Source organism: Trypanosoma melophagium, assembly GCF_022059095.1.
Source record: "Trypanosoma melophagium isolate St. Kilda chromosome Unknown ctg27segment0, whole genome shotgun sequence".
NCBI classification, from domain to species: domain Eukaryota; phylum Euglenozoa; class Kinetoplastea; order Trypanosomatida; family Trypanosomatidae; genus Trypanosoma; species Trypanosoma melophagium.
In genome coordinates, this window is record NW_027125158.1 from 504,853 (window position 1) to 529,518 (window position 24,666).

General features: G+C 42.2%; 14 protein-coding genes across 14 annotated transcripts; all 14 read left to right on the plus strand.

The window, feature by feature from the left end:
- Positions 1-1,723: 1,723 nt before the first annotated feature.
- LSM04_004843 (uncharacterized protein) lies at positions 1,724-1,951 on the plus strand (the record flags this gene model as incomplete). Its single annotated transcript, XM_067333568.1, has 1 exon — positions 1,724-1,951. The coding sequence occupies one exon, from the start codon at positions 1,724-1,726 to the stop codon at positions 1,949-1,951; it is 228 nt and encodes a 75-aa protein (XP_067190473.1).
- Positions 1,952-2,723: 772 nt separating this feature from the next.
- LSM04_004186 (uncharacterized protein) lies at positions 2,724-3,350 on the plus strand (the record flags this gene model as incomplete). Its single annotated transcript, XM_067333569.1, has 1 exon — positions 2,724-3,350. One exon carries the CDS (start codon positions 2,724-2,726, stop codon positions 3,348-3,350), a length of 627 nt encoding a protein of 208 aa, XP_067190465.1.
- Positions 3,351-3,863: 513 nt separating this feature from the next.
- LSM04_008024 (Short-chain dehydrogenase/reductase SDR) lies at positions 3,864-4,796 on the plus strand (the record flags this gene model as incomplete). Its single annotated transcript, XM_067333570.1, has 1 exon — positions 3,864-4,796. The coding sequence occupies one exon, from the start codon at positions 3,864-3,866 to the stop codon at positions 4,794-4,796; it is 933 nt and encodes a 310-aa protein (XP_067190561.1).
- An 862-nt stretch (positions 4,797-5,658) lies between these two features.
- On the plus strand, positions 5,659-6,087 carry LSM04_006394 (uncharacterized protein; the record flags this gene model as incomplete). Its single annotated transcript, XM_067333572.1, has 1 exon — positions 5,659-6,087. The coding sequence occupies one exon, from the start codon at positions 5,659-5,661 to the stop codon at positions 6,085-6,087; it is 429 nt and encodes a 142-aa protein (XP_067190517.1).
- Positions 6,088-6,577: 490 nt separating this feature from the next.
- LSM04_000959 (uncharacterized protein) lies at positions 6,578-8,047 on the plus strand (the record flags this gene model as incomplete). The annotated part of the gene is made up of 1 exon (XM_067333573.1): positions 6,578-8,047. The coding sequence occupies one exon, from the start codon at positions 6,578-6,580 to the stop codon at positions 8,045-8,047; it is 1,470 nt and encodes a 489-aa protein (XP_067190391.1).
- Positions 8,048-8,692: 645 nt separating this feature from the next.
- Positions 8,693-9,331, plus strand: LSM04_003954 (uncharacterized protein; the record flags this gene model as incomplete). Its single annotated transcript, XM_067333574.1, has 1 exon — positions 8,693-9,331. The coding sequence occupies one exon, from the start codon at positions 8,693-8,695 to the stop codon at positions 9,329-9,331; it is 639 nt and encodes a 212-aa protein (XP_067190461.1).
- Positions 9,332-10,194: 863 nt separating this feature from the next.
- Positions 10,195-11,325, plus strand: LSM04_007625 (LicD family; the record flags this gene model as incomplete). Its single annotated transcript, XM_067333575.1, has 1 exon — positions 10,195-11,325. The coding sequence occupies one exon, from the start codon at positions 10,195-10,197 to the stop codon at positions 11,323-11,325; it is 1,131 nt and encodes a 376-aa protein (XP_067190555.1).
- Positions 11,326-11,585: 260 nt separating this feature from the next.
- Positions 11,586-13,205, plus strand: LSM04_005240 (TIP41-like protein; the record flags this gene model as incomplete). The annotated part of the gene is made up of 1 exon (XM_067333576.1): positions 11,586-13,205. One exon carries the CDS (start codon positions 11,586-11,588, stop codon positions 13,203-13,205), a length of 1,620 nt encoding a protein of 539 aa, XP_067190488.1.
- A 474-nt stretch (positions 13,206-13,679) lies between these two features.
- LSM04_001193 (SLC26A/SulP transporter domain) lies at positions 13,680-15,401 on the plus strand (the record flags this gene model as incomplete). Its single annotated transcript, XM_067333577.1, has 1 exon — positions 13,680-15,401. The coding sequence occupies one exon, from the start codon at positions 13,680-13,682 to the stop codon at positions 15,399-15,401; it is 1,722 nt and encodes a 573-aa protein (XP_067190399.1).
- Positions 15,402-16,396: 995 nt separating this feature from the next.
- Positions 16,397-17,026, plus strand: LSM04_005169 (uncharacterized protein; the record flags this gene model as incomplete). The annotated part of the gene is made up of 1 exon (XM_067333578.1): positions 16,397-17,026. One exon carries the CDS (start codon positions 16,397-16,399, stop codon positions 17,024-17,026), a length of 630 nt encoding a protein of 209 aa, XP_067190485.1.
- A 316-nt stretch (positions 17,027-17,342) lies between these two features.
- LSM04_003714 (Alanine racemase) lies at positions 17,343-18,089 on the plus strand (the record flags this gene model as incomplete). Its single annotated transcript, XM_067333579.1, has 1 exon — positions 17,343-18,089. One exon carries the CDS (start codon positions 17,343-17,345, stop codon positions 18,087-18,089), a length of 747 nt encoding a protein of 248 aa, XP_067190456.1.
- Positions 18,090-18,851: 762 nt separating this feature from the next.
- On the plus strand, positions 18,852-20,138 carry LSM04_007282 (uncharacterized protein; the record flags this gene model as incomplete). Its single annotated transcript, XM_067333580.1, has 1 exon — positions 18,852-20,138. One exon carries the CDS (start codon positions 18,852-18,854, stop codon positions 20,136-20,138), a length of 1,287 nt encoding a protein of 428 aa, XP_067190547.1.
- Positions 20,139-20,535: 397 nt separating this feature from the next.
- LSM04_001770 (V-type ATPase) lies at positions 20,536-22,854 on the plus strand (the record flags this gene model as incomplete). Its single annotated transcript, XM_067333581.1, has 1 exon — positions 20,536-22,854. One exon carries the CDS (start codon positions 20,536-20,538, stop codon positions 22,852-22,854), a length of 2,319 nt encoding a protein of 772 aa, XP_067190418.1.
- Positions 22,855-23,429: 575 nt separating this feature from the next.
- On the plus strand, positions 23,430-24,569 carry LSM04_007128 (UbiA prenyltransferase family; the record flags this gene model as incomplete). The annotated part of the gene is made up of 1 exon (XM_067333583.1): positions 23,430-24,569. One exon carries the CDS (start codon positions 23,430-23,432, stop codon positions 24,567-24,569), a length of 1,140 nt encoding a protein of 379 aa, XP_067190539.1.
- Positions 24,570-24,666: the final 97 nt, after the last annotated feature.

The window sequence follows — 24,666 nt, forward strand, 5'->3', positions numbered from 1 at the left end:
TTCCTGTGGGTTGCTATTACTATTATGAAACCATGTGGGAATTGAGCCGTTTAGTCCTGTATTTCTTGGATACATTTGTTATCGATTGAACCAAAACAAGGGATATGCATTATGCATTACAGGAACAGGGAATTGTAAGAGTCATGCCACAATGGGAATCTACATTAAAATGATCCTTCCGCTACAGCTTATTGTGGATGATGACATGGTGATAGCAGTGATGAGGTGGATGTGTAACTCCAAGGTAATGTAGAGACAGAGTTAGGGAACAGTGATGAATGGAATGAAGGATATCTGATTTCACTGTGGTCACGGTGTGGAGAACAATAGTACGAGGAAGACATCAAATGATGAATGGAACTATGATGTCAGTAAAAAATAATCATGAGAAGAGATTTAAAAGAAAGCAGAATAATGATAATGATTTTACAGTGAAAAATATGGCATCTTGTTTTGTGTCGTGTTTGAGTTGCTTGTATTATTTTTTATGAGCTAGAGGGATTTTACAGTCTACATAAACGTGATCATTTGCTGTTGATATCCCTGTGGATTGTGTTGGTATTATCTATTCTCATTGCCCTTGCACAAAAACCACTGCTATCGTCAATAATTCGGGGCCTCTGCACTTGTGTAAGAGGCACCATAAAGAGTGAGCTCATATGAGGACTAAAAAGAGTGTAAGAGGTGTGTATAAATGAATAATAAAGAAACAAACGCTCTAAAGTGAAAGAGAACTCTGTGAGAGATGACAGTAAACTAAACATTCTATAAATAAAAAAAGGTAAAAAAGCGAAAAATAGAGAGAAACAGTTTTTATCTATGATTTCCCCCCTCCCTCTCTCTTTGTGCTGCCACTTTACATTGTTTGTCATGGGGCAGTTAGCACTCCACACACAGTCATAGTGTTCTGTGTATACCAATAAAAGGAAAGAAAAAGAAAAAAAAAAATAAAATAAAATACCCCACTGAAGTGCCAACTGAATGGCACAAAAAAAGGGAAAACAAGAGAAATGTTTAGAGGATGAAACTAATAATAAGGTTATAGTAGTAATAATAGATGAATGACACCCTCTATTTCTTCCGTTGGGATTGTCATTTTCAGTTCTCTTATGAGTGCCTGGACTAATATGATTTGGGTCTTGTGGGATGAGTATCAGTAGGAGAAGTCTTTGATGACAGTGAAATGATAATGTAGAAAAATAGGTACCTTATCGTGAACCATTAATTTTATTATTTTTTTAGCATAATATTGACCGCGTGTTTCATACTTTTTTTAGAAATCGTTAATGCAAGTTGAACTTACTTTTTAAATATACTGCAGTAGGTGTTACCCCTACAGTATCGAAGAGTAATTTTTATTTGTTAAACATCTTCCCTGTTCATGCTAATTGTTCTGCTGTATTTAGCTTCGGGACCCCAAACCAAGGTATGCATGTGCAATGTAGTTTTCATCATGAACTTGGGTGCTTTTAATTGATTGCTCCGTTTTGTCATTAAATGAATAATATATATTTTCGTAAGGAAAGAAGGTTTACAATGGCGTAATGCTCATTTTTCTTTTTCTTCTGTTTTCATTTTTCTTTGAGTAAGAACCAGACGAAGTTTTATTACACAAATACACACATATTCTAAATCTAAAAGGGAAAAGGAATTCAAAGATACATACAAACGTAATACAGACCTTCATAACGTAAAGCAAATGTTCTGTTTCCCCAGTTGCTCCATGGTGGTATCTGTGATCGTGCTTATTCTTCTTTCGGCGTACTTCGTGTACGTAATCGCGTGGGTTCCAAACTACCGTTATGTTGCAATCATTGGCTTGTTGCTGCTCTTCCTTTTTAAACTCTCAGCGTGGCGCATATTGCCTTCGGAGCGTGCATACGTGCGGGAGCGGGCGAAATCTATCGTTGAGGAACGCCTGGCTTTTGTGTCACCAGCAGCAGTTCTCTGAGCTCTACGTTGTGGTGCTAGTATTCCCTTCGTCATTTTTTTTTAAATTCTTCTTTGCTTTTAGTAAAACATATGCCTTTTATTTCTTTTTTTTTTTAAAAGGGTTTGGGATGGTTTGGTTGACGAGATACCATGCATGATAAGTTTCTGATTCCCTGCTAGTACCGTGCTTTACCTTTTTCGGTAACTGTAGGAGATTGTATGGATATCTGTCTTTGTTTTATTTGGACACCCCCTACCCCTTTCTGTAGTCACTTTTATTATTCCCTTCTCTTCTTGTACTCTTCTCTTATTGGGTTCATATAAGGGACGTTTCCGCTCGATGTAAAGCTCCCTTTCGTCCTTGTTTCTGTTTTGATTTTTGTTCAGTACGTATGAATCTCTCTCTCTCTCTCTCTCTGTGCGTGTATTTGCACAAGGGTCTGTGACTGTTTCCCTTTGAGAGTAGATCACAAAGATTCTACATGTAATACAATCACTATTAGAGTTTTTTGTTGGTACTATTTCTTTGAGTACGATGCTCAGTCTATATGTTGTTGTTATTTTCTGCTCTGTGTTCTTTTTGTTTTTCCTTCTTCTTATAGACACTTGGTGAGCTAGAAATACGAGAAACAGTTTAGGTGCGAAACAGCAGAGGAGAGGAAGGTGTAGGGACGCACACGGAACACATACCCAAATTAGTGTCGGTCACGGGAGTAATAGCGTACGGCGAGGGGGTCCATAGAAGAGGAAGAATAATAATAGCAGTACTCCCTCTTGTTGAGTCTTACGGAATGACGACGGCGGTGACCGGGACGCGTGTGTCGCCCGGCGCGGTGTTGTGCGGCGATGGCGGTTTGGACGGCGACGTGCGGGCGGGCGACGGTTGTTTTGTGCGGCGGCGGCGGGTGGTGGCCTCGCGGTTGGGGGTCGTGCAGTGGGCGGCCGACGGCGGGGAGGTGGCGGTCCTCCAGCCCCCCAGCGGCTCCTCCTCGGCGGCGGCGGTCGGCCCACGGCCCGGGGCGGCGGTTCTCGTGCGGGTCGCCCGCGTGGGGCGTGTCGGGGCTCACGGCGAAATCGTCGCGGTGGACGGCGGGTGGTGCGCCGGCGGCTTCCGCGGGGTTGTGCGGCTGGAGGACATCCGCCCGTTCCGACCTTCCAAGACGCAGCTCACACCACCACCACCGGCAGCCGCGTTTCAGGCCGGCGACGTTATTGCAGCGGTGGTTTTATCGCAATCGGATGTGCGACAGTATCAGCTAAGCACAATTCCAGAAGAGTGTGGGGTAGTGGAAGCAACCATCAAGGTTAATAACAAAATGATTCGACTGCTTCACATCCCAGGACGCCGTGACGCGATGTACAACCCAGAGGACAGTACTGTACACCACCGCTGGTGTCCATTGATTCCCTTGTCATAGAGCCGTTGCTATCAAAGAATAAAGATAAGATGAGGGCATATATATATATATATCTTAGGAAAAACAGAGAAAGTCTTCTGTACTTGCAAAATTAAGGATTGTAAAGAAAGCGGTAAGAATAAGACAGGCAGGGACAAATGCTTCCTACGTTATGCGGACATATTCGTATATACGTACAGAGACACCCTTAACGTTGATGTACACACGTGTAACTATCTATCTATCTATCTAATATATATGTGATAATAATAATGATAATAATAATAATACTTTTTAGTAAATGAATTTTTCTCTTCTTCCCTCTTTCTTGAGGAGTACCAACTTCAAAGTTAAAACCGTAAAAGTGTGCGCTCTGTTTTTTCTTTCTTCTTTATTATTGCCGTTATTACCACTACTAACAGAAGTTATTTTTCAGGAGTAATTATCCTTTTTTGTGTGTTATTCTTATTGTTGTTAATATTGAATAAAAGGTAAACTGAATTTCCAAATAAAAAGGAAGAAGGAAAGAAGGACATGGCATTCCTATGCAGCGTTCTCTCTTACATCGGTGCGGTGGCCGTTATGTTTGCTTCCTACCGTTTTGTGAACTTTTTGCGCGTTAACTACTTTGTCAGCACGGACCTGAAGCGGAAGTACGCAAAGGCTGGCGACTGGGCTGTTGTTACCGGTGCCACAGAGGGTATTGGACACGCGATGGCTTTGGAGCTTGCCTGTCGCGGATTTAACGTCTGCGTTATTGCCCGCACAAAGTCGAAGTTGGAGGAGGTGGTATCGGAGATTGAAAAGAAAGGTGTATCAGGAAAGTCTGTTGTCTTTGACTTTGCTGCTGCCGGTGATGAGGAGTACAAACAACTGTTCCAGCAATTGAATGGCCTCGGCATTGCGGTGCTTGTGAACAACGTGGGGGTGAACTACACGTATGCGAACTACTTTGACGAGGCTGATATACAAGACGACCTACGCATCATTAAAGTAAACTGCGAGGCAACCGTCCGCATGACAAAATATGTTGCCCCGCACATGAAGGCACGTGGCGCCGGCGGCATCGTTACACTCGCCTCCTTCACTTCCATCGCCCCCGCTCCAATGCTCGCGACGTACGCCGGCAGTAAGGCGTTCAGCAAAGCGTTCGGGGAGAGCCTCGCCTTCGAGTTGGGCCCCGCTGGTGTGGATGTCCTCGTCGTGACGCCAAACCTCGTTGTCAGCCGCATGACACAAGGCGCCAGCAGCCGGAAGCCGAAGGAGTCATTCCTCATGGTTGGCGCAGCCGCCATGGCGCGACAGACACTCAATAAACTTGGTGTTGTTACATGTACCTCGGGGCACTCCAACCACGTCATTGTGGAGAGCATCACAAAGCTCCTGCCAAAATCATTCGTCGGCACCAGGGTTCTTAAGATGCACCAAGGTATCAAGAAGCGGGCAGAGCGCAAGCGTACAGAGTAAACAAATGTCAATACCATAAATATGGATAACTTACTTGCTTTTAATCCTTCTTCTTTCTCTGACCCATGATACTCTTACCATTTTTATTTTTCTGTAGGCGTGGCACTGGCGGGGGTGACGTGCTACCGTTGTATATAAAATAAATAAATAAATAAATAAATAAATAAATAAATAAATTTATTTATTTATATACGTTGTTTTTTTATTTATTTCACTCCTTTTCCCGTTTTATCTAATGCAGCCTGTGTTTGTGTTCTGGATCCCGCGCATACATAATATCTCGTCTCTACCTGTGGTTATGCTGGGTGATTACGCTCCAATATGAAGGGCGCTACGGAATAACTAAAACAGTGAAAGAAAAAAAAAGGCGCAACGAAGAGGAAAGGGAGAAGGATAAGGAGAAGAATCAAGAAATATTTAGAGAAAGGTAGATAAATACAATTGAAAAAGAAATAAAAAAGAAAAAAAACTACCCCTTGGTAAAGAATAGGTATGCCTCTGTGTGTGTGCTTCCGTATCGAATAGCTGATGAGCGGCTTTTGGGGTTTTATTTCTTTTTTGTTTGTTGCTGATATTTGAGCAACTTAGAGTCAGTAGGACGGGAGAAAACAAAGGGCAAAATTGAAGAGATAAAAATTATTTGGGCGTTTGAGAACAAGCGTTTGCTGCTGCTTGTGGAGGCACGATCACACAGGGGAAGCTAGCGTTTTTTTTTGTTTTAATTACTTGGTACTTCTGTGTGTGTGTTTCACATAACTTTTATTTTCTGGTTACAGGAAGTTCTTTTTCTTATACCAGTTGAAATCTGAATCATGTTTTTTTTTGCTTTCTTTCCGCTTAACATTTTTTTCTGCATAAGCGTATGTCCGCTGCTTCTGGTGCCGGCGAAACTAGTACCTGTCCTTGTGAGGTTCCGACACCTCCACCTGCCGACTACGCAGATACGCAGCAATCCCTTGATGCCTTGCTGCAGGAGGAGGCGAATGTGCGATTGAAACGACGTGAGGAAGAGAGAGAGCATGAACAACAGCAACAACTCGGAAAGGGAAAAAATAGACTGACGTCGGTGGTAAATCCTTTCCCGTACTGCTCTGTATTTGCACCACCTGGAATGCTTCCCATTGACACTGCACCACGACCACTCTTTATGGCCAATGACGAAAAAATTTCTCGTATCAGGGCAGAAATTCACAAACAACAACAGGAAGCTGCTGAAAGAGAAGCAGCAATTGAAGAGGCACAGTTGGCAGCCCTTGAGCTTAAATGTATGTTGTTACAAGGAAAACCTTGAATCTGTACAAAACAAAGTAGTCTTTTTTTTTATCCATTTTGCTATGTTAAAACCTTTATAAGCTACTACCAGTAGAGGTATTTCAGTGTATTGATTTCTTTTCATTGTATAATCGTATATTTACTTTTTATAGCTGTTGTTTTTATCTTGTTTTATCGTTTCCTGATACTCCTTTTATTTTTTTTTATTATCATCTTTATCTATCTATATAAAAAGCGAGTCTAAGGCATTTTTTGCTTGTACTTGGCAACTAGAAACCGCAATCTTAGAATTAGCACCACAACGAAGAAGGTTTACGAAGAGAGAATAGAGCCACAAGAAAATATATATATATCAAGTTCTTCCCCAAAGACAAACAAATACAAAGAAAACACTATACCAACCAAAAGATTTATACGGGATCAGTTTTTCTTTTCATATTTTTATTTTTATTATTATATAATTTGCGCTATAAAGTTTTAAACACAATACAAAACAAAATAAACCGAAGATGCCACGACAAAGTGCATTGACAGCGATTGAAACACGTCAGCGCCGCGAGATTGAACAGATGAACTTTAACAAGGCGCACGCGGAAGACTGTCGGATGAGGCTTGTAGCGAACTGGGAGACGAAGGGAGATCGTGTTATTCAGAGTAAAGATTTAATGCGTCACCTTGACCGTGTACAGGCGCAGCATGATGATGCACTTGTGGCACGACGCCAGAGACTTGCACAGTTGCTAATGCATGAACGTGAGCAGCATGATTTGATGCTCAGTGATCTTGCAGAAACCGATGAACAAAGGCGTGAACGTCTGCTACAGAAGGCACGAGAGTTGCGAGCTCAGCAACAACAGGACCTCCGTGATGACGCACAGAAGCGGCATGATCGCTTGTTTCGTGAGAAGATTGACACTTTGCGACTTGCGGAGAGTCGACTTAAGGTAATGCAGGTGGCGGATGCGCGTCATGAGCAGTTAAATTTGGCAGAGCGCCGACGTGCAGAGCAGAAACGTGAGGAGGAGTTTTTTGCACAACAGCGTGAAGAAGCTCAGCGTCTTTTAAATGAGCGTGCGCAGCGTGACCTTGAGGCTTCCTATCAACAAAAAGAGAAAACGCGTGCGGCGCTTGCGGCGCAGGTGGCTGGGAACGAGGCTCGTGCGCGTGCGGAGGCTGAGGCGCGTCAGCGTGAAGATGAGGCCTTCAACCGTGCTGTACAGGAGGAGGCTGAGGCTGCGGCTGCGCGTCTGGCGTCTGAGCGTGTGGCCCGTGCGGCGCTTGCGAAGGAGATGAGTGCCTTCAACGAGGAGATGCGGCGGGTGCGTCGTGAGGAGTATGCGCTGCTGCAGCAGGAGGACCGCGACGCCCTCCGCCGGATTCTCGCGGATGTCGCGGCGGAGGAGGCGGCGGAGGCGGCGGCGCGGCGGGAGCGGCGGGAAAACGCGGCACGACACGCGGCGGACGTGCGGGCGCAACTCGAGCGGCGGGCGGCGGACGAGCGGCACCTCGACGACTTGTGGGACGAGGCGGCCCGCCGCGAGTGGGCGAGGCGTGAGGCCCGATGGCGCGCCGACGCGGAGGCCCGTGAGCGACTCCGCCGCAATGTGTTGATCGCCCGCCGCCAGCAGGTACTCGACGGCAGGCGGCGGAAGCGGGAGGAGGCCGCGCGGGAGGCGGAGGAGTACGCGGAGTTCCGCAAGCAGCTGGAGAGCCAAGTGGACGTGGAAGCACAGGACCGCGCTAGAAGACGCGCCATGCTGCGAGAGGATCAAAAGTTCCTACAGGCGCAGATGCAGCAACGCGCGTCGGAGAAAGAGGCAGAGAAGGAGGCGATACGCACAGCATTGACGGATCAGCAGCAACTAGAAAAACAGTATGCAGAGCGCATACAACGCGAGATGGACATGCTAGAACGCGCAAAACCAGAACGTTACAAGGACGTTCCGCTGCTCCCAAAGCAACGACACCAACCTTTCTAGAAATAGAGGGAAATAGAGATGAGGAGAAAGAATTTGAATGTGAATCTAACAATAACAACAACATCAGAAAAAAAGAAGCACAGTAGCAGCAGGAAGGTGACCATTCATACCTTTTTTTATTGCTCTTTTTCATTCTGTTTTCTCAAGTTGTTGTTGTGGTTGTTGAAGTTTTTTCTATAAATGCTCTGTTGATTGCAATAACTGTATGTGTGTGCTGTGTAAAAAATGTTATGTATACTTAGCTGTGTCATATTATTTTATTTTTATCTCCTTATGGTACCATATATTGTAAAATTATGTGACGCAAACACAAACTCACACACACAAACACAGACACAGACACAGTCACAGACATAGGGAAAAAGAAAAAGATTGAATGAAGTAAATTGGAACATTATATTACGTGCCACACACATGTAATCAGTGGTGTCCGGTTTCTTTTTTTTTTCTTACTTCCACAGGCGCCCATGCAATAACCTCTTTCCTTCTGTATTGTTTTTTTTTTTCATTTCCTATTTTTTTTTTTTTGCTCCCTTTCCTGCTCCCATTCCTTTTATTGCTTATTCAGATACACAACTAGAGAGTGAGAAAAACACCACATTACTAAGTTAAGGAAAAACGAAATTCATACCTACACAAACGCAAATGAAACTCTGGTTTACAGTAATATGTCTTGCGGTTCTTTGTAGTACTGTGTCTGCTGAACTTGTGGCACAGTATAAGACAGAGGAGCTTCCAGAGCATGGGGTCCCACAACCGCCGAAACCCCATGAGGAAAAACCCCACCGAAAATGGGTTACTGTTCAACGCGATGGTAAAGAACAACCACCGCATCATTATGAAGAAAAACTCCACCATGAACGGTTCTGTCATCAACGCAAGGGTGAAGAGCAGGAGCAGCAAAAGGGAGTTTCACGGTGCCTATCCCACCATCACCACCGCCGTGGCGCAGTAACGCATTGTCAGAGTGACTTTGAAAGCCTCTGTGGTGAACAGTACGAAAGTGGTCAATTTAAGGAATTGTGGCAATGTATGATTGAAAATGTTGACAGAATCAGCAACGGCACGTGCAAGGAATGGGTAAAAGGCAAGCAGGCATGCAAAAACGCTGCGACTTCTCTCTGCGGAAACCAAGTCATCCACCGCCATGAGATAAGACGTTGCTTGAGATCTCTTGACCCTACGACCATTCCTGAAGATTGCAGAGACTCGAGGTTCTATAACCACACAGTTCGCTCGCATCACAAGTATGTGCCTCGGACTATTTATATAAGACACCATTAAGTGACAAGAAGTTGATATATATATATATATATATATATATATATATACTCATATGTATATGTGCGTGTTTGCCTGAATATATACAGGAAAGAAATAAAGAGTAAAAAAAAAGAAGGGGGAAAAACTGATGAAATTTTTACCAGCAAAGAAAAAAACGAACTGAGAAGGAAAGGATAAAAATGAGGAAGCAAAAGCTACAGTATCTGTTTTTGGTATTTTCGTTTTTGTTATCAAATTATCCTTTCTATTTTTCTTTGGGAAATGGAAATAAAATGAAAAATGCCTTGTTCTGCATGAAACGCGACAGGTGTGCGATCGAGAAAAGAAGTAAAAAAGGAAAAGAAGGAGAAAAAAAAAATAGGGGAAATAAAGAACATCACTGGTGGTTGGCGATAGTGGGGATTTTATAAGAATGCATCCAAATGTGAAAGTGTGCCTCAGTTTACATACCTTTCTGAACGATGTGACTACTTTTTTTTTTTTGAGGGAGTAGCGTCTCTAAAAAGGGACAAAAACTGCGACCATGAAATAGAACATTTTTATTTTCCAGAGGCAAGGAAAGGAAAAAAGAAAGTAGTTAAAATTCATAGGATGAGTAAAGTGAAAGAAATGTCAGTGGCTAAAAATGAGAAATTTGGGTATAGGAAAAAAGAAATCTTGTGAATTCTACCTTCATTTGTACTCTACAAGGGGCAAGAGTATCAGACTTCTGAAACTTCTTCAGTCTTTTATGTTATTTATCTTATTCCCTTATTTTGTTTATTGCCTTTTTTAGAATGCAGCAGCAGCAGTTAAAGAAGTAGCAGCAAAAAGGGAGTGAGTATACAATCGAAAAGAGTGTGGCTTTTTAGCTTACTTCTAGAATGTCGTCTGCTGGAATCCGTTGTATATATTACTTAGCGAAGCAGCGCGCTGCTGTAATATCAACCCCACACTGTCCCCACTCTACAACCAAATTGGTTGAGTCGATACCATTAGACGCAAACCAATGTGGTAATAACGTGAAAAATGTACTGGAGGAGGTAATACAAAAACTGCATGATGAACCATACCGCTGGCTCCCGAGTAAACTTGAAAATGAACTTATTGAGATGCTTGACAGGAGCGTCTCGGTAGAGAAAGGGTATTCTCAAGCTATCTACGCGTTCCTTGTGCAACAACGATTACGTATGACAAATGAAAAGAGTACTAAAGCGATATATCTGCCCTCATATTGTTCCTGTGGTTCCTCTTTTTGTTTTTCTTCGCCTAACTCTGAATTAATCAATGAGATTATGCCACGCTCAGATGGGGGGTATGAATTGTGCTGCCCAGTTAGTTGCAGCCATCTTATGCGGCGTATTGTTGTGCCTGCTGTAATGCGTGCCGCGCTGCATCGTCTGATGCGGGATGTCTTGCACGTATTGGAACGAGCAGGTGTAACATGTTGGGCAGCAAGCGGTACTCTTCTCGGGGCCGTGCGTCATAACAGTATTATTCCATGGGATGATGATGTTGATTTGGCTATTGCTGCTTCTGATGAAAGCAAACTCCGTGAGGCGTTTGACTACCCAAACACAGACAGTAAGAACTCCGATCTTGTACTCGAATACGTCCCGCTGTTCGGATATAAGGTTTACAGTTCTGCTCTACCTCCGCCAGCTTGGGATGCCGGTAATAACTCCTGTATACATTTTGGATACTTTGTGGACATTTTTATCCTGGAAGAGAAGGAGGACCGTCTTGTGTTTGCTCGTGATGGAGCACGTAGAACGTGGCCAAATGAGTGGTGGTATCGTGAGGAGTTGTTTCCACTTAAATATGTCCATTTTTCTCATTCTTTTTCAAGCGATGACTCTGATCTGCTGCTTCCTGTGGCACACTCTCCTCACCCACACTTAAAACGAATATATGGTGTAAAGTATATGGAGGAAGCTGTTATCCCGTGTGGGCTACACGGGCGTATGCTTAGTCATTCATTACACATTCCAATGAGTCTTTTTGATGGAGTATGAGACATTATTTCTGATTCTATTTTCTTCTCCCACGTTTATTCTGTTTTTTTTTTTCCTTCTACCTTTTGTTCTTTCTGTTTGAAGTCTCTCTGGTGGTGGGAGATGATGTCTGTGCTATTCTTTTTAGTGATATTTTTATTTTTGTTCTTTTTTTGATATATATATATATATATATATATATATATATATATTTATTTATTCTGTACTACATTTAGCAGAATAAAAAGTTAATTCCTTATTTTTATTTACGTTTCAACATCATGTATGAGAAAGACGGCTCTACTAGCCCAAAAATTGGGGTCAGTAAGAAAGAGTTATATGACCGTCTTGGAATTCAAGTGAAAGCTTTCGTTGAAGATAGTAACCGAAAGATAGTACCTGGCCTTCATATGGTGGTGAATTTGGGAAACGTTGCTGCTTTACTTTTCTACGAACTCAACGCTTATGCAAATGCCTCAGCACCACTGCAAGATACACCTGTAAACTGGCTTGGATTTTACCTTTTACGAACTCCAGAGTTGCTTGTTCTGGGGCCTTTTCAGGGACGGCCAGCTTGTAGCACTATACAAGTTGGTCGTGGTGTTTGTGGAACAGCAGTCGAAAAGGGTGAAACAGTCATTGTTCCTGATGTACACAAATTCCCTGGGCATATTGCATGCGACAGTGCATCAAAATCTGAAATTGTAATTCCTATTAAAACAAAAAAAGGGCAAGTGATAGGAGTTATTGACGTTGATAGTACTAGGTTGGATTTTTTTGATGAAGTAGATGTTGGTGGACTAGAGAAGATTGCGACAATTCTTTCAGAGGAGGTAGATTTCCCCTTGTCTCATGTTTTGGTAAAAAATCCGTTGATTCCAAGCAATACTATGACAGCATCTACGTCAGAAGTAAATCACAATGCGATGATACAAATTGGGCCACTCAGCACTTCGACAAATTTAAAGGCTGTAGTTATTACACCTACAGTAACGCCATCAACATTTTTACCATCCAAGTCTTCTACAACTTTTCTTGGAACAGTTAGTGGTGAGAATCCAGTTACACCAACTGAACCAAAAGTGTGGTCGGAAGAAATTTGTGGTTGGAAGTTTACAGCAACTGAGTTGAATCGCATCCTCACACAGGATGAAATGAATTCGCTTGAGAAAAAAGTAGGCATTAACGCTATACCAGAGATTCAATTTGCATTTAATTCACTCCAAATTGCACCTGCGATGTGTCCTGATAAACCATTACTATCATTTTCCCTGGAAGATGTCCTGCGTTCAGCTGCTGCTTTCTACCGCACAGATGCATACCGCCTGTTAACTGCACCACAACTAACCATTCCCGTTGCGGAATCGTGGAAGAACTCGCCGTACGCGACATTTGATCCTGGAGTGGATTGGGCGTGGCGTAACAATTACTTCGGCGTGGATCCCCACCGCTGCACACTGCGGCCGCTGGAGCCAAACATGCCGGGCATCAACTGGGATTTGCTGCGGGATCAGACCGTGCCGATTCTCTTCTTCCACCAATTCGACATGATGGAGGACGATCTGCACGACCACGGTGTTGTGCGGGGCTCCGTGCGGGTGCGGGCGATGCCGGTGGCGTTCTTTCTTCTGCACCGCCACTTCATCCGCGTGGACGGGCACCGCGTGTGGATGCGGGATGTGCGTGTCTTTCACGAATACACCGTGCGGCGCTCGGACGGTCAACCGCACATTGTCGTCTGCGAGGAAACACGCACGCTGGATATCGGCAACAGCGAGAGGTGGCGCGATTGCACACCGGACGAATACGCACGAGAGGCAACAGTGCTGCAGACAAACAACTACTATGTGAGTATGGACGACGTCGCAGATCGTGACTGGTGGTCCTCTATTCACTCCTAGTGAATACAAGAGGATTGGGTCACCTGTTGTACTTTCTTTCTTTTTTTTTTCTATTTTATTTTATTAATGTTTTCTTCCGTTTGACGGATATCTGTAAGGGTTTCCTTTTTTCCGTGTTCTTTTTTTTTGTTCGGAGCCCTTAGTCTCGTTTCTGGATACTCTATTTGTATGTTTTTTCTTTCTATTTTCTTCGTATTATTACTTTTTTTTTGTTTAAATGTATTCTCCTCCCGCTAATGGGACCGAAACGAATAAACAATTAAACATACATACAAATACAAATTTTATGTGTCTGTGTGCATACATTAAATGTATACATGTCTTTATAAAATACTGGTTATATTATTTAAGCTAGAATCTAATCTATTTGAAGTGAAAGGCAGTCAAGACTTGAGGAAAATAAAAATAAAAAGAAGTAGTATTTAAATATAAAACAATATTAATAAATAATAAAGAGGGACCCAGATTTTATTCATGGTAAAATTCTGTTTAAGACCAGTAGATGTCTTTGGTTACCCAACGACCGCTCTGGGCGAGAGGCTGGATCCACAACGCACCTGGCTTGAATGGTTTTTTATGCCAAGACATAAACCACTCTTTTACAATTTTATGGCAAACTTAAAAGCAGGTTTGACAGTATCCCTTGTGAATGTTCCGTTAAGCATTGCACTAGCTATTGGTAGTGGTGCTACACCTGAGCAAGGTATTGTGAGTTGTGTTTGGGCTGGTGCAGTTGCTTCCTTATTTGGTTCTTCGCATTTCAATGTTATCGGTCCAACAGGTGCTCTCAGCGGTTTGCTTTCGTCAATGGTATCCTCATATGGTATTCCAGTTCTGGCTCCATTGGCATTACAAGCAGGACTATGGACTTTTCTATTTCTGCTTTTCCGCGTAAATCATCTTTTACGTTTTGTCAGCTCTGGTGTGGCGCACGGTTTTGGTTGCGGTGTGGCGATTGTAATAGCTGTTGGGCAAATTCCTTCAGCGTTAGGTCTTCAAGGTGTACAACCTAGGGAGAAGTTATTGGAAAAATTGATGGAAGATTATAAGCAAATACACACCACCAGCATTCCAGATACATTACTTTTTCTTGTGACCATCATTCCACTTCTTGTCTTGTCAAAGCGATACAATAAGGTCCCATGGCAAATTGTATTTACACTATTTGGTGTACTTGTGGCACATATCATACCGAAAGGATCTCTCGTTCTTCTGAGTATGAAATATCCTAATTTAACACTTAACTTCTTTTCGTTTGTTTCATTGGATGAATTAATACTCGCAAAATGGTTTGAGCCTACCATTGTTCTGTATGGATTCGGTATTGCTATGGTGGGGCTTATGGAAACTCTGATAAGTTCAGTTATTGCAAATAATCATGTAGAGGACAAATGTTTTCTTAACTATTCAAGTACTCGTGATACTTTTGGTTTGGCAATGGCGAATATTGTTAGTGCTTTTGTTGGAGGTATTCCTTCTACTGCAGCCTTGGCTCGCACAGCGTTAATGGTACACTCTGGTGCCTTTTCTCGTTTATGTGGTATTATGTCATGTGGTGCGGTGGCAATCATATGTGGTTTACTGTTGCCTCTTTTCAAAGAACTACCAATGGCAACAGTTGCAGCTATTTTAATGGTAGTCGCATATAAGTTGGTGGATTTTCACGACCTACGCGTCTTGCATATTATTGATACTGCTAATCTTTACTCTACTATAATTACTTGTGCTGCTTGTGTACTGACTGACACGTTTGTAGGTCTATTGGTTGGTATATTTTTCAGTGTCTTACTAAACTACAGTGATGCAGCAGATGCTGCTGTGGTGTTTGAAGAGGAGGATGAAACTTATGCATCACCACGAACACCACAACCAATTATATATCGCGTCCTTCTAGTACAACCACAAGAGTCTATTCTTTTTATCAACGCTGAAAAAGTAAAAACCACTATATTTGAGAGAAGTATGGCGTTTCGTGAATCAATGGCACCTGGCACGCAAAAACGTCTTGTACTTGACATGTCACATGTGACCCGCGTTGACTTTGATGGGACTAAAACTCTTGGCGCAATTATCAGCGCTCATCGCGAGAAACGGTGGGCTGTTGATGTCATTAATTGTCAACATTTGCGTAACAGCCTTGTTCTCTGCTCACCATATCAAGATCTTCAGAAACTTGAGTACAGTGAATTGTACTGATGAGAAGAGCACTTGCAGGGGTATAATGTCGTGTTACAGGGATAATGATGATGATGATAAAAAGAAAAAAAGATAATAGTCTAGGAGAGATTAGAATGAAATCTAAATTGGAGTAATAGCGCAAAAATGACAACAAAGAGGCCAATGATGAAGTGGTTTCCTCTCAGTTTCAATTCTTTTCGGCTTCTGATGACAATGGCACAGAGAACAACGATGGATAAAAACTCTGAAAACAAAGGTTAATAGAAAGAGATTTTCATGTATGACTCTTTTGTGCTCTTAAAAAAAAAAAAAAATGACACGTGTAGCCATAACTATAAACGTGTTTTATGTATTCAGAGGCACTTAGTACTTTAAATTGTTCTTTATTATGTACATGGTCTGCGTAAACCTACAGAATTTTTTTCTAAAAAAAGACGTCTTGCCGATAGACAGAGGAGAACATTCTAGGTTTTTCGCATGATTACCTAAAAAGACTCCAAAAAGAAAATAAAAAGATACGATACAAAATAAAGAACTCTTCTTATTCCTGATGAAAGAAGAGAGAGTTAATTTGGGATACGACTAGGAAAATAATAATAAAAAAAAAACAGAAAAGAGACACAGATTCCTTCTTTTTTTTTCGTGTAAATATTCTGTGTTAATTATCTCTTTATTTCCTCCATATCCTTTCTGTTTTTTTCTTCTAATTGGTCATCGCGGCTGCAATGATCTGTAGTCCCGCAAAAATGTATTGTATGTATTGGAACTGTAATGAATTGCAACTACTGCTGTTAATATTTCCCTTTCTCTCCCACTCTCCCTTTGCCTTTCTCTGTTCCTTTCTCTCTCTCTCTCTCTCTGCTTGTTTCTCTCTGAGGCTCTTATCTTTTTTTCTTCCCCTTCCCACACCCCACTTCACTCTGCCTTCCCGTGGCCCAAAAAAGAGCAGAGTGTTCCTTTCTCTCTCTCTCCCTCTGGCACTCACACCATACAGTTATATATCACTCAGTTGAATGGAGCTGCTTCGCAAGACGGCGCTGCTGCGGGTGGAGGAACAAACGCGGGGAGTTCCGCCGGCGGAGGTGCGGGCGATTGCGCTGCACGACGTCCCGCTGCCGGTGGAGCGCCTGTTGAGTTTCTCGCAGTTGACGCGACTGACGCTCGTGTCGCTGCGGCCGCGGCTGCGGGCCCTCGACGGCGTCCCCCTCGCGGCCCTCCCCGCCCTCGCCGTCCTCGACGTGAGCGACAACGCGATCGCCGTGCAGGCCGCCCCGACACCCGCCCCCGCACTGCGCAAACTGTTCATCGCTAACAACCAGATTGAAGAATGGGTGGAGATTGAGCGACTCGCCACCGCGTTTTCCGCACTCACCGTTCTCGACATTACACACAATAAGGCAGACGACCCGGCGCGATTTAACGACATCTTCGCGCTCTTTCCAGCACTCGTCGCACTGGACTCCAAAAATAAGGACGGGGAGGAGGTGGTTGTCGCAGACACAGATGAGAGCAGTAGTGGATCTGACGACGACGACGACGAAAGCGATGCCTCTTTCATTACAGAGGATGAGGAAGAAGAGGAAGAAAACTCTGGGAATGGTAAGGGTAGTGCGCCACCCCTCAAGCTTCCTCGGACAGAATAGTGTGTTAACGTTGTTGTGTTGATGGAAATTCCGGAAAAGTACCAAAATGAAGGAAAAAATAAAAAGATATTCCTTTACTTTATTACTTTCTTTTAATGGATTTCTTCTTTCTCTTATTTTCATATACTTTGCTCTTTTTTCTTTCTTTCCTTCTCTTTTTTATACTTCTTTTCTCTTTTTATTTCTTTCTCTCTTTCTCCTTCTCATTCTTTACACGTTTATATATATATGATACGACGTTAAAGCAAAAAAAAAAAAAAAAATAGAAAAAATATCAAGGCTGTTCCGAGTTATCCCATTTCTCTTGAGATCCGCCATGTCACGGTATGATGTGTCCAGTGAACCTAGCAGTGAGGAAATCGCCGCGAACTACAAAGCCGTCTTAACACGCATTAATAATGCAGCGGGTGGAAGGCCTATTAAACTTGTTGCTGTAAGCAAAACCAAGTCTCCACCATGCTTACAGGCTCTGTACGATTGTGGACACCGTCTTTTCGGAGAAAACTACGTACAAGAGCTTGTAGAAAAGGCGGATTTGTTACCTAAGGATATTTCCTGGCACTTTATTGGTCACTTGCAGAGCAACAAGGTTAAGGATCTACTCGAAGGTGCAGAAGGCTTGTGTGCGGTTCAAAGTGTCGACAGCACAAAGCTCGCGTCCAAGCTTGATGCTGGTTGTATAACGTACCGCGGAGGACGTGTATTGGATGTGTACATTCAAGTAAACACCAGTGGTGAGGAGTCAAAGAGCGGCACAGAACCAGGAGAAGCAACGGTGGAACTCGCAAAGTATATTCAGGAAAATTGCAAGAATTTAAGGTTGACAGGTCTCATGACTATTGGTATGCCGGACTATTCAAGCCGCCCAGAGAATTTTGAATGCCTGTTGCAATGTCGTGCTTTAGTAGCTGATGCCCTTGTTGTTCCCGTTGACACATTTGAACTCTCAATGGGAATGAGTGGAGATTTTGAGAATGCAATTAAAATGGGATCAACTGTAGTACGAGTGGGGAGTTCTCTTTTCGGTCGTCGCTTTTACCCACCAAAGCCGGCACAGAAATAATGTACAAAAATAATTATAATGGTAACCGTTTGAATTAGGAAGCAATTGGTGTTTTTTTTTCTTTTTGCAAATATCCACAGTTCTTGGTACCCCTGTTTACTGTTAGAATTGTGCTTTGGGTATATAACAATATTAAAGAGGATATGGAAGGTGTAAATTTGTTAAACAGGATTATTCTATAGTATCTTTTCTATTTTTTCCGGTAGTTTCTCTTTCTTCTTAAAAAATATGGCAGATATCTCAGGAAAAGGTTTTTATAATTGGTACTGCTATTTAAACTCCGGGTGTTATTTTTTGAGATACTCTGCTGTAGTGTTTACTTAAGAATGCCATGCAGACAGACTTCCTTTTCGATAGCTAAACCTTATGTATATATTTTTTATGTTTCTTCTTCATCTAATATTTATTTCTTTTCGTACGTCTAGCTTGTTGCCATTACGCTAAAGGTAATGATGTTTTTTTTCCCTAAAATCACGCGTTCTTTTTTTTTCTTTTCTCTTCATTCTGTTTTCTTATGGCACCTTTTGAAGACAAAGGATTACAACTCCAAAGGGTAAGTATCCTTTTTTTTCTATTCTATTGCTTATTTTTTATTTATTTATTCTTCTTTGCCTTAATTCCTTTACTTCCCTAGTCACTGTGCAGTTCCTGGAAATATTTTTAATGTCGTCTGCTTCAGTGACGATAGTTTTTGACCTTCGCTATCATGACTGGGAGCTATTTGATTCTGCCCGAAACACATTCATCACAGTAGTGGGTGAAATGCTCACCTTATCGCGTGTTACAGCACTAATGAAGGGTACAACTCCTTTTCGTGTGGAGGTCTCTGCAACAAATGGCAACAGGAGCAGCAGTAGTTTTCTCCCAGTGTGGAGTCATAACACAAATGATACCAACAACCCGATGGAGCCACTGCAGCTCTTGTATACACTCAGTCCTGTGCGTTCGCCGGGGCGAGAGACAGACCACTGTGTGGTGGATGCCTTGCATCACTTACTTCTCCCCACAGGCATGCAGTCAGCAGAGAGTCATCACTTTATTCTATTCTTCACATCTTTTACAAGTATAAATGACTTTTCTCGTCTTGTGCATTCAGCCAAACTTTTGGCTATGCCATTAATGGATAATACATGGATATCAATTCATTTAGACACAACCGCACTGACGACAACTTCACTTTCGCTAACACCTTCTATTCGTGCTATCCGATGTTCAATCGCACCTTTAAGTGTGCGAAGTGCTTTGCAACAGACTTTGGCACCTTTTTTACAATTACAGAAGCATGTTCCTCTTTCACTGCGTTTTGGACGTTACATAATCCCATGCACTGCACGTCGTTCGTTTTTTCATATTCCCCCACGTTGCTGTGCAGTGGAGGACTTTAATACCTCGCAAGCGAATACTGAAGAGATTCGAACTAATACGGATGAAAACGACACACTTGTATTTTGTGGGCGTAGTGTGTGCTCTTCACACTTTGAACGTGAACGGTGGACATCTAGGGAAGTTGTGTTAAGTGTTGACAGCATTATAAGCAGCAATTGCATAAGTGATAATGTACTGTACGGAGATGGATGGATCATTCTGCCACAAGAGGCGAAGAATCATGAACGCAACCCAGAAGAATGGTTATATCATCTTTCACAGGAAGTGCAGAATGATTTCCTCATTCTTACTACACATCAGCCACAATTGGATCCACCGCATCAATTGGCTTTACCGTCTTCAACCTTTCTCGCTTTCTTTATGCAACCCACCCAATTGTATATACGAAGTTTCATCCCTCCTGAGCTTTGGATAGAGCAGGGAGAATCTATTGGATCAAGTAATATGCGCTATCGTCTTGATGCCGCATTGAAAACTGACTTGAAAAAGACAGCAGATACTTTGCGTGCGAATTGCGCGAATCTTTCTTGGAAGAGACCCATTGGGATCTGTCGCATGTTGACACAATTAAAACTTAACCATGGGTTCACTCTTCATCTTGAGAAGTCTCAAGGTCAGACGAAACGGAACAGCGCTTTTCCCCTTCACAGTCGCCACAGATAGATTAATCATTTATTATTATTTTTTTACCCTTTTTTTTTAATGTTACCTCTTTTTTTTTCATTAATTATTATTTTTTCTTAATGTGATATACCAAACGGCAGTATATGTATATATATGTTTTTCTTGCCATCATAGTTCTTCACTCTAGATGAGCAAATAAATAAATGTTTTTTTTTCGTTTCTTTTCTATAACTTAAGAGTGTATTCGTAGTAAAAGGGACGAAGAGGTTAGGGATAAGAAAAAAAAAAAACGATTCAGGAAAAAGGAAGGAATATCCATTAACAAAAGAAAAAAAAACAAGATAGGGTATAAGGTGGAGATAGAACGTAAAATAGTAGAAAACAAGACGTACAAACTCAATACCGTGAAATAGTGAAATATACAACAAGACACACAATGCCACGTGAGGCCGCTAGTGGTCTTTGGCGCTCAGAGGACATGGTGATGCTGCAGCTCACCATGCAGCGGGAGGCGGCGCACGATTCCGTTCTAAAACTCGGGCAGCTTGCAGGATTCCAATTTATTGATTTAAATAGCGATGTGAGTGCCTTCCAGCGTGACTTTGTGCAAGAGGTGCGTCGCTGCGATGATATGGAGCGTAAGTTGCGTTACTTGCATGAAGAGATTGTGCGGGCGGGTGTGACGGGCCTCTCAGACGAGGTGGCGGAGCGGGAGACGATGTTCTCACTAGAGCACAAAGTGGATGAACGTGAGAGTGAGGTGCGGGAGTTAAATGAACAGTATCAATCTCTCATTGAAGAACGTAATCGTTCACGTGAGCATTTGGAGGTTCTCAGTCGTGAGTTTGGCGGTTCTTCAACAACGAGTCAGGGTCTTAACTTATTAACAGGTGTTATTCCAAAAGACCGTGTACCAACGCTAGAACGATTGGTGTACCGAACCACACGTGGAAACTCTGTGATGCAGACAGATGATATCGAGACACCTTTTTACAACATTACAACAAATCAAGCAGTCTATAGGTGTGTATTTGGAATATATTTTCCTGCACCTCGTTTGCGAGAGACCTTAACAAAGATTAGTGAGGTGAATGGTGCGACACTCTATGAGTATGCCGAGAATGAGGAACGACTTCAAGGAATGCGCGAATCGCTTCATAACCAAGTGGAAACAGTAACACATACATTACAACAGTCTGCATTACGACAAAGAGAGTTACTAATGGGACTCGCAGGAAGTGTACATGAATGGCGTCGCGCTGTCGCTGTTGAAAAAGCAGTCTATTCTACTATGAATATGTTGCGTTTTAGTGGAGCAACAGCTGTCGCTAAAGGTTGGGCGCCAGTTAGAGCGATGGATAACATAAGAGCGGTATTGCAAGAGGCAGAGCATCTTAGTGGTGCACAAGTATTGACAATTGTGGAAGAATTAACTACAAAAGAAAAACCACCTACCTATTTTCGCACAAACAAAATAACGTGCTCTTTCCAGAGTATTGTTGACAGTTACGGTATGGCTCGCTATAAAGAAGTAAATCCTGGTGTTTTTACTATTGTTACCTTCCCTTATCTTTTTGGCATTATGTATGGTGATATTGGACACGGTGTAATGCTTACCGTTTTTGCAGCATTTTTAATTTTAATGGAGAAGAACTGGGAGGGAAAACCACTTAACGAAATTTTTGCGATGATCTTTGATGGCCGATATTTACTTCTTTTTATGGGTCTATTTGCCGTTTACCTCGGTTTCCTCTACAATGATATGTTTGGATTCTCTGTGGAGGTATTTGCTTCTGGTTACCGATGGCCACAATTGCCTCCTAATGGACCAGAAGGAATAGTACATCCCTCTTCTCCAGCAGGTGTAACACCTGCGGGTAGCGTTATATTTGGTATTGATTCTGCATGGGCAGAAACAGAAAACAAACTGGAATTTTATAACTCTATTAAAATGAAATGTTCTGTTATTATTGGAGTTATACAAATGATGGCAGGTGTTATTTTGTCACTTATGAATCACCTTTACTTTGGTGATAAATTACAGGTATGGTTTCGTTTTGTACCTGAAATTGTTTTTCTTTCCTGTACCTTTGGTTATATGTGCCTTCTTATCATTGTTAAGTGGTGTACACCATGGGAAAATCGCACACATGCTGCCCCTTCTCTATTGGAGACAATGACAAACTTTTTTCTACAACCTGGTACTGTAACAGTACCTTTGTACAGTGGTCAAGCGGTTATTCAAGTTATTCTACTAATTATTGCATTTGCGATGGTGCCGCTTCTTTTGTGTGTAATTCCTTACATGGAGAAGAAACATCATGATGAAAAAATGACCCTTAGGGCTCTATTACATGACGAAGAAAGTGAAGAAGATGAATTTGACTTTAGTGAAATTATGATTCATCAGGTTATTCACACTATTGAATATGTTTTGGGTTGTGTTTCAAATACAGCATCCTATCTTCGTCTTTGGGCACTTTCACTCGCTCATTCACAGTTGTCTGAAGTCTTCTGGAACTTTGCATTCCTCATGACAGTTGGTTTGGACAATGGATCAGGTATTTTGGTTTTTGTTGGCTTCTGTGTGTGGATGTGCGCAACGCTTGGGGTTTTATTGGGTATGGAGTCTCTCTCCGCTTTCTTGCACGCCCTCCGTTTGCATTGGGTAGAATTTAACAATAAATTCTATGCTGCAGATGGTCACGCGTTTACTCCCTTTGATGTAGCGGAAGTACTTAGAAGACTAAATTAATAAGTCTATATAAACATATACATGTTTATGTATATCGTATATCATTGGTTTTCCTGCGTAGCGATAGGGAAAGTTGCAAAGGCACACGAACGTGGAAACGCGCAGAGACAGATATACAGAGGAGAGAAAGGGAAAGAGAGAGAGAGAGAGAGAGAGAGAGAGAGAGAGAGAGAGAGAGAGAGAGAGAGGGAACGAAAGATATGTGCAATTGATTAATCTTTACTTTTTTATTTTTATTTTGTGTTTTTACACAAATAGTGGAGAAATATGGATGTATGATGGTTCTCTCTATGTGTGTTTGATGTGTGATGGATCAAAGAAAGAAATGGAAAAAAAATTGAATGGTACACACTATAACTGATGTTTCTTATATTCTTCTCCTTTTTTGTCTTGCCTATATTTTTGCATGAATATACACGTACATATACCAACTCTCTTTTCCTTTTTTTTTTCTTTTCTGTGGGTTTCTCGTGAATACACCCAAATCGGAGTGGCTCTGTGGCTCTCTTTCTCTCTCTCTGGTTGTTTGTTTGTGTGTGTATTGGTAAAGTTAACAATAGCTTTGGGTGGAAGTGATGATCCGCAGAGCTGCTTTCGCAGGTTTACGGCTTAGGGGCCGAGGTCTCATGGTTTTCCAGAGCACATCGAGTCCTGTGGCAAAGTGCCCTTTTTCTGGAGTTTTGGGTGAACAGCAACTGAAGTCCGTGGATGTAAAAACAAAGACGACTTCTTGTCCGGTTCTTGGAGTTACCCCAGAACTGCGATGCCCAATCGAATCAGAACAATGCGTGAAGGTTATACCATTAAAACATTTGGTGGGTCAATTAGGAAAACTTAGACTTTCCACGTTTGTGACTGCTACTACAGTGGCAGGATACGTGCTATGTGGTGGTACGAGCCCTTTAGTGGTATCTGCAGTAACAGTTGGAACCCTTTTACAATGTTGCTCTGCTAACACAGCTAATCAGATTATTGAGAAGGAACATGACAAGAATATGAAAAGAACATGTCGTCGTCCTCTTCCAATGGGTCATATTACACGATCACATGCCTCAATACTATGTGGTGGTGAACTTTTACTGGGATCTGGTATTTTATTTCTTGTAAGTCCTTCAGCATCTGCATTGGGAATAGCCAATTGGTTTCTTTATGTAGCTGTGTATACGCCTCTTAAACGTATTTCTGCTATAAATACATGGATAGGATCTATTGTTGGTGGAATTCCGCCTCTTATGGGAGGTATTGTGGCAACAGGCAGTGTCACAGCTCCTGCATGGCTCTTGGGAGCTCTCCTAGTCGCTTGGCAAATTCCCCATTTTATGGGGCTAAGCTTTCATTGTCGTCGTGATTATGAAAATGCTGGATACAAAATGTTGGCATTTTATAATCCATGGCGTGCATCATTTTATGCGGTTCTATTTTCGGTCTTAATGGGAATTATGACACTTTTTGGGCCCGCTTTTGTAGGAACACCCGTTGAGGGGTGGTACTACCCGGCGGTCGCAGTTGCCAACGCTCTTATGATATACAAGGCTTGGCTGTTTCATTGTAATCCCAAGGCTCATTCTCGTGGATGTTTCGTCTTTTCTTACATTTATCTTACAATTGTTCTGACGGCTTTAGTTTTAAATCATTTTGAACCGGTAGGTAAATGTGTTTCTACGTGTCAATATATCAATTTTCTTCTTGACACTGGAGATATGGAAACACTCTAAGTAGGTTAGTTAATAATATGAATGAATGGGATTCTATTTTATCTGCTTCCTTACGCTTTATTCTATGGAGGACAGTATTAGAGTAAAGGAAAAAAAA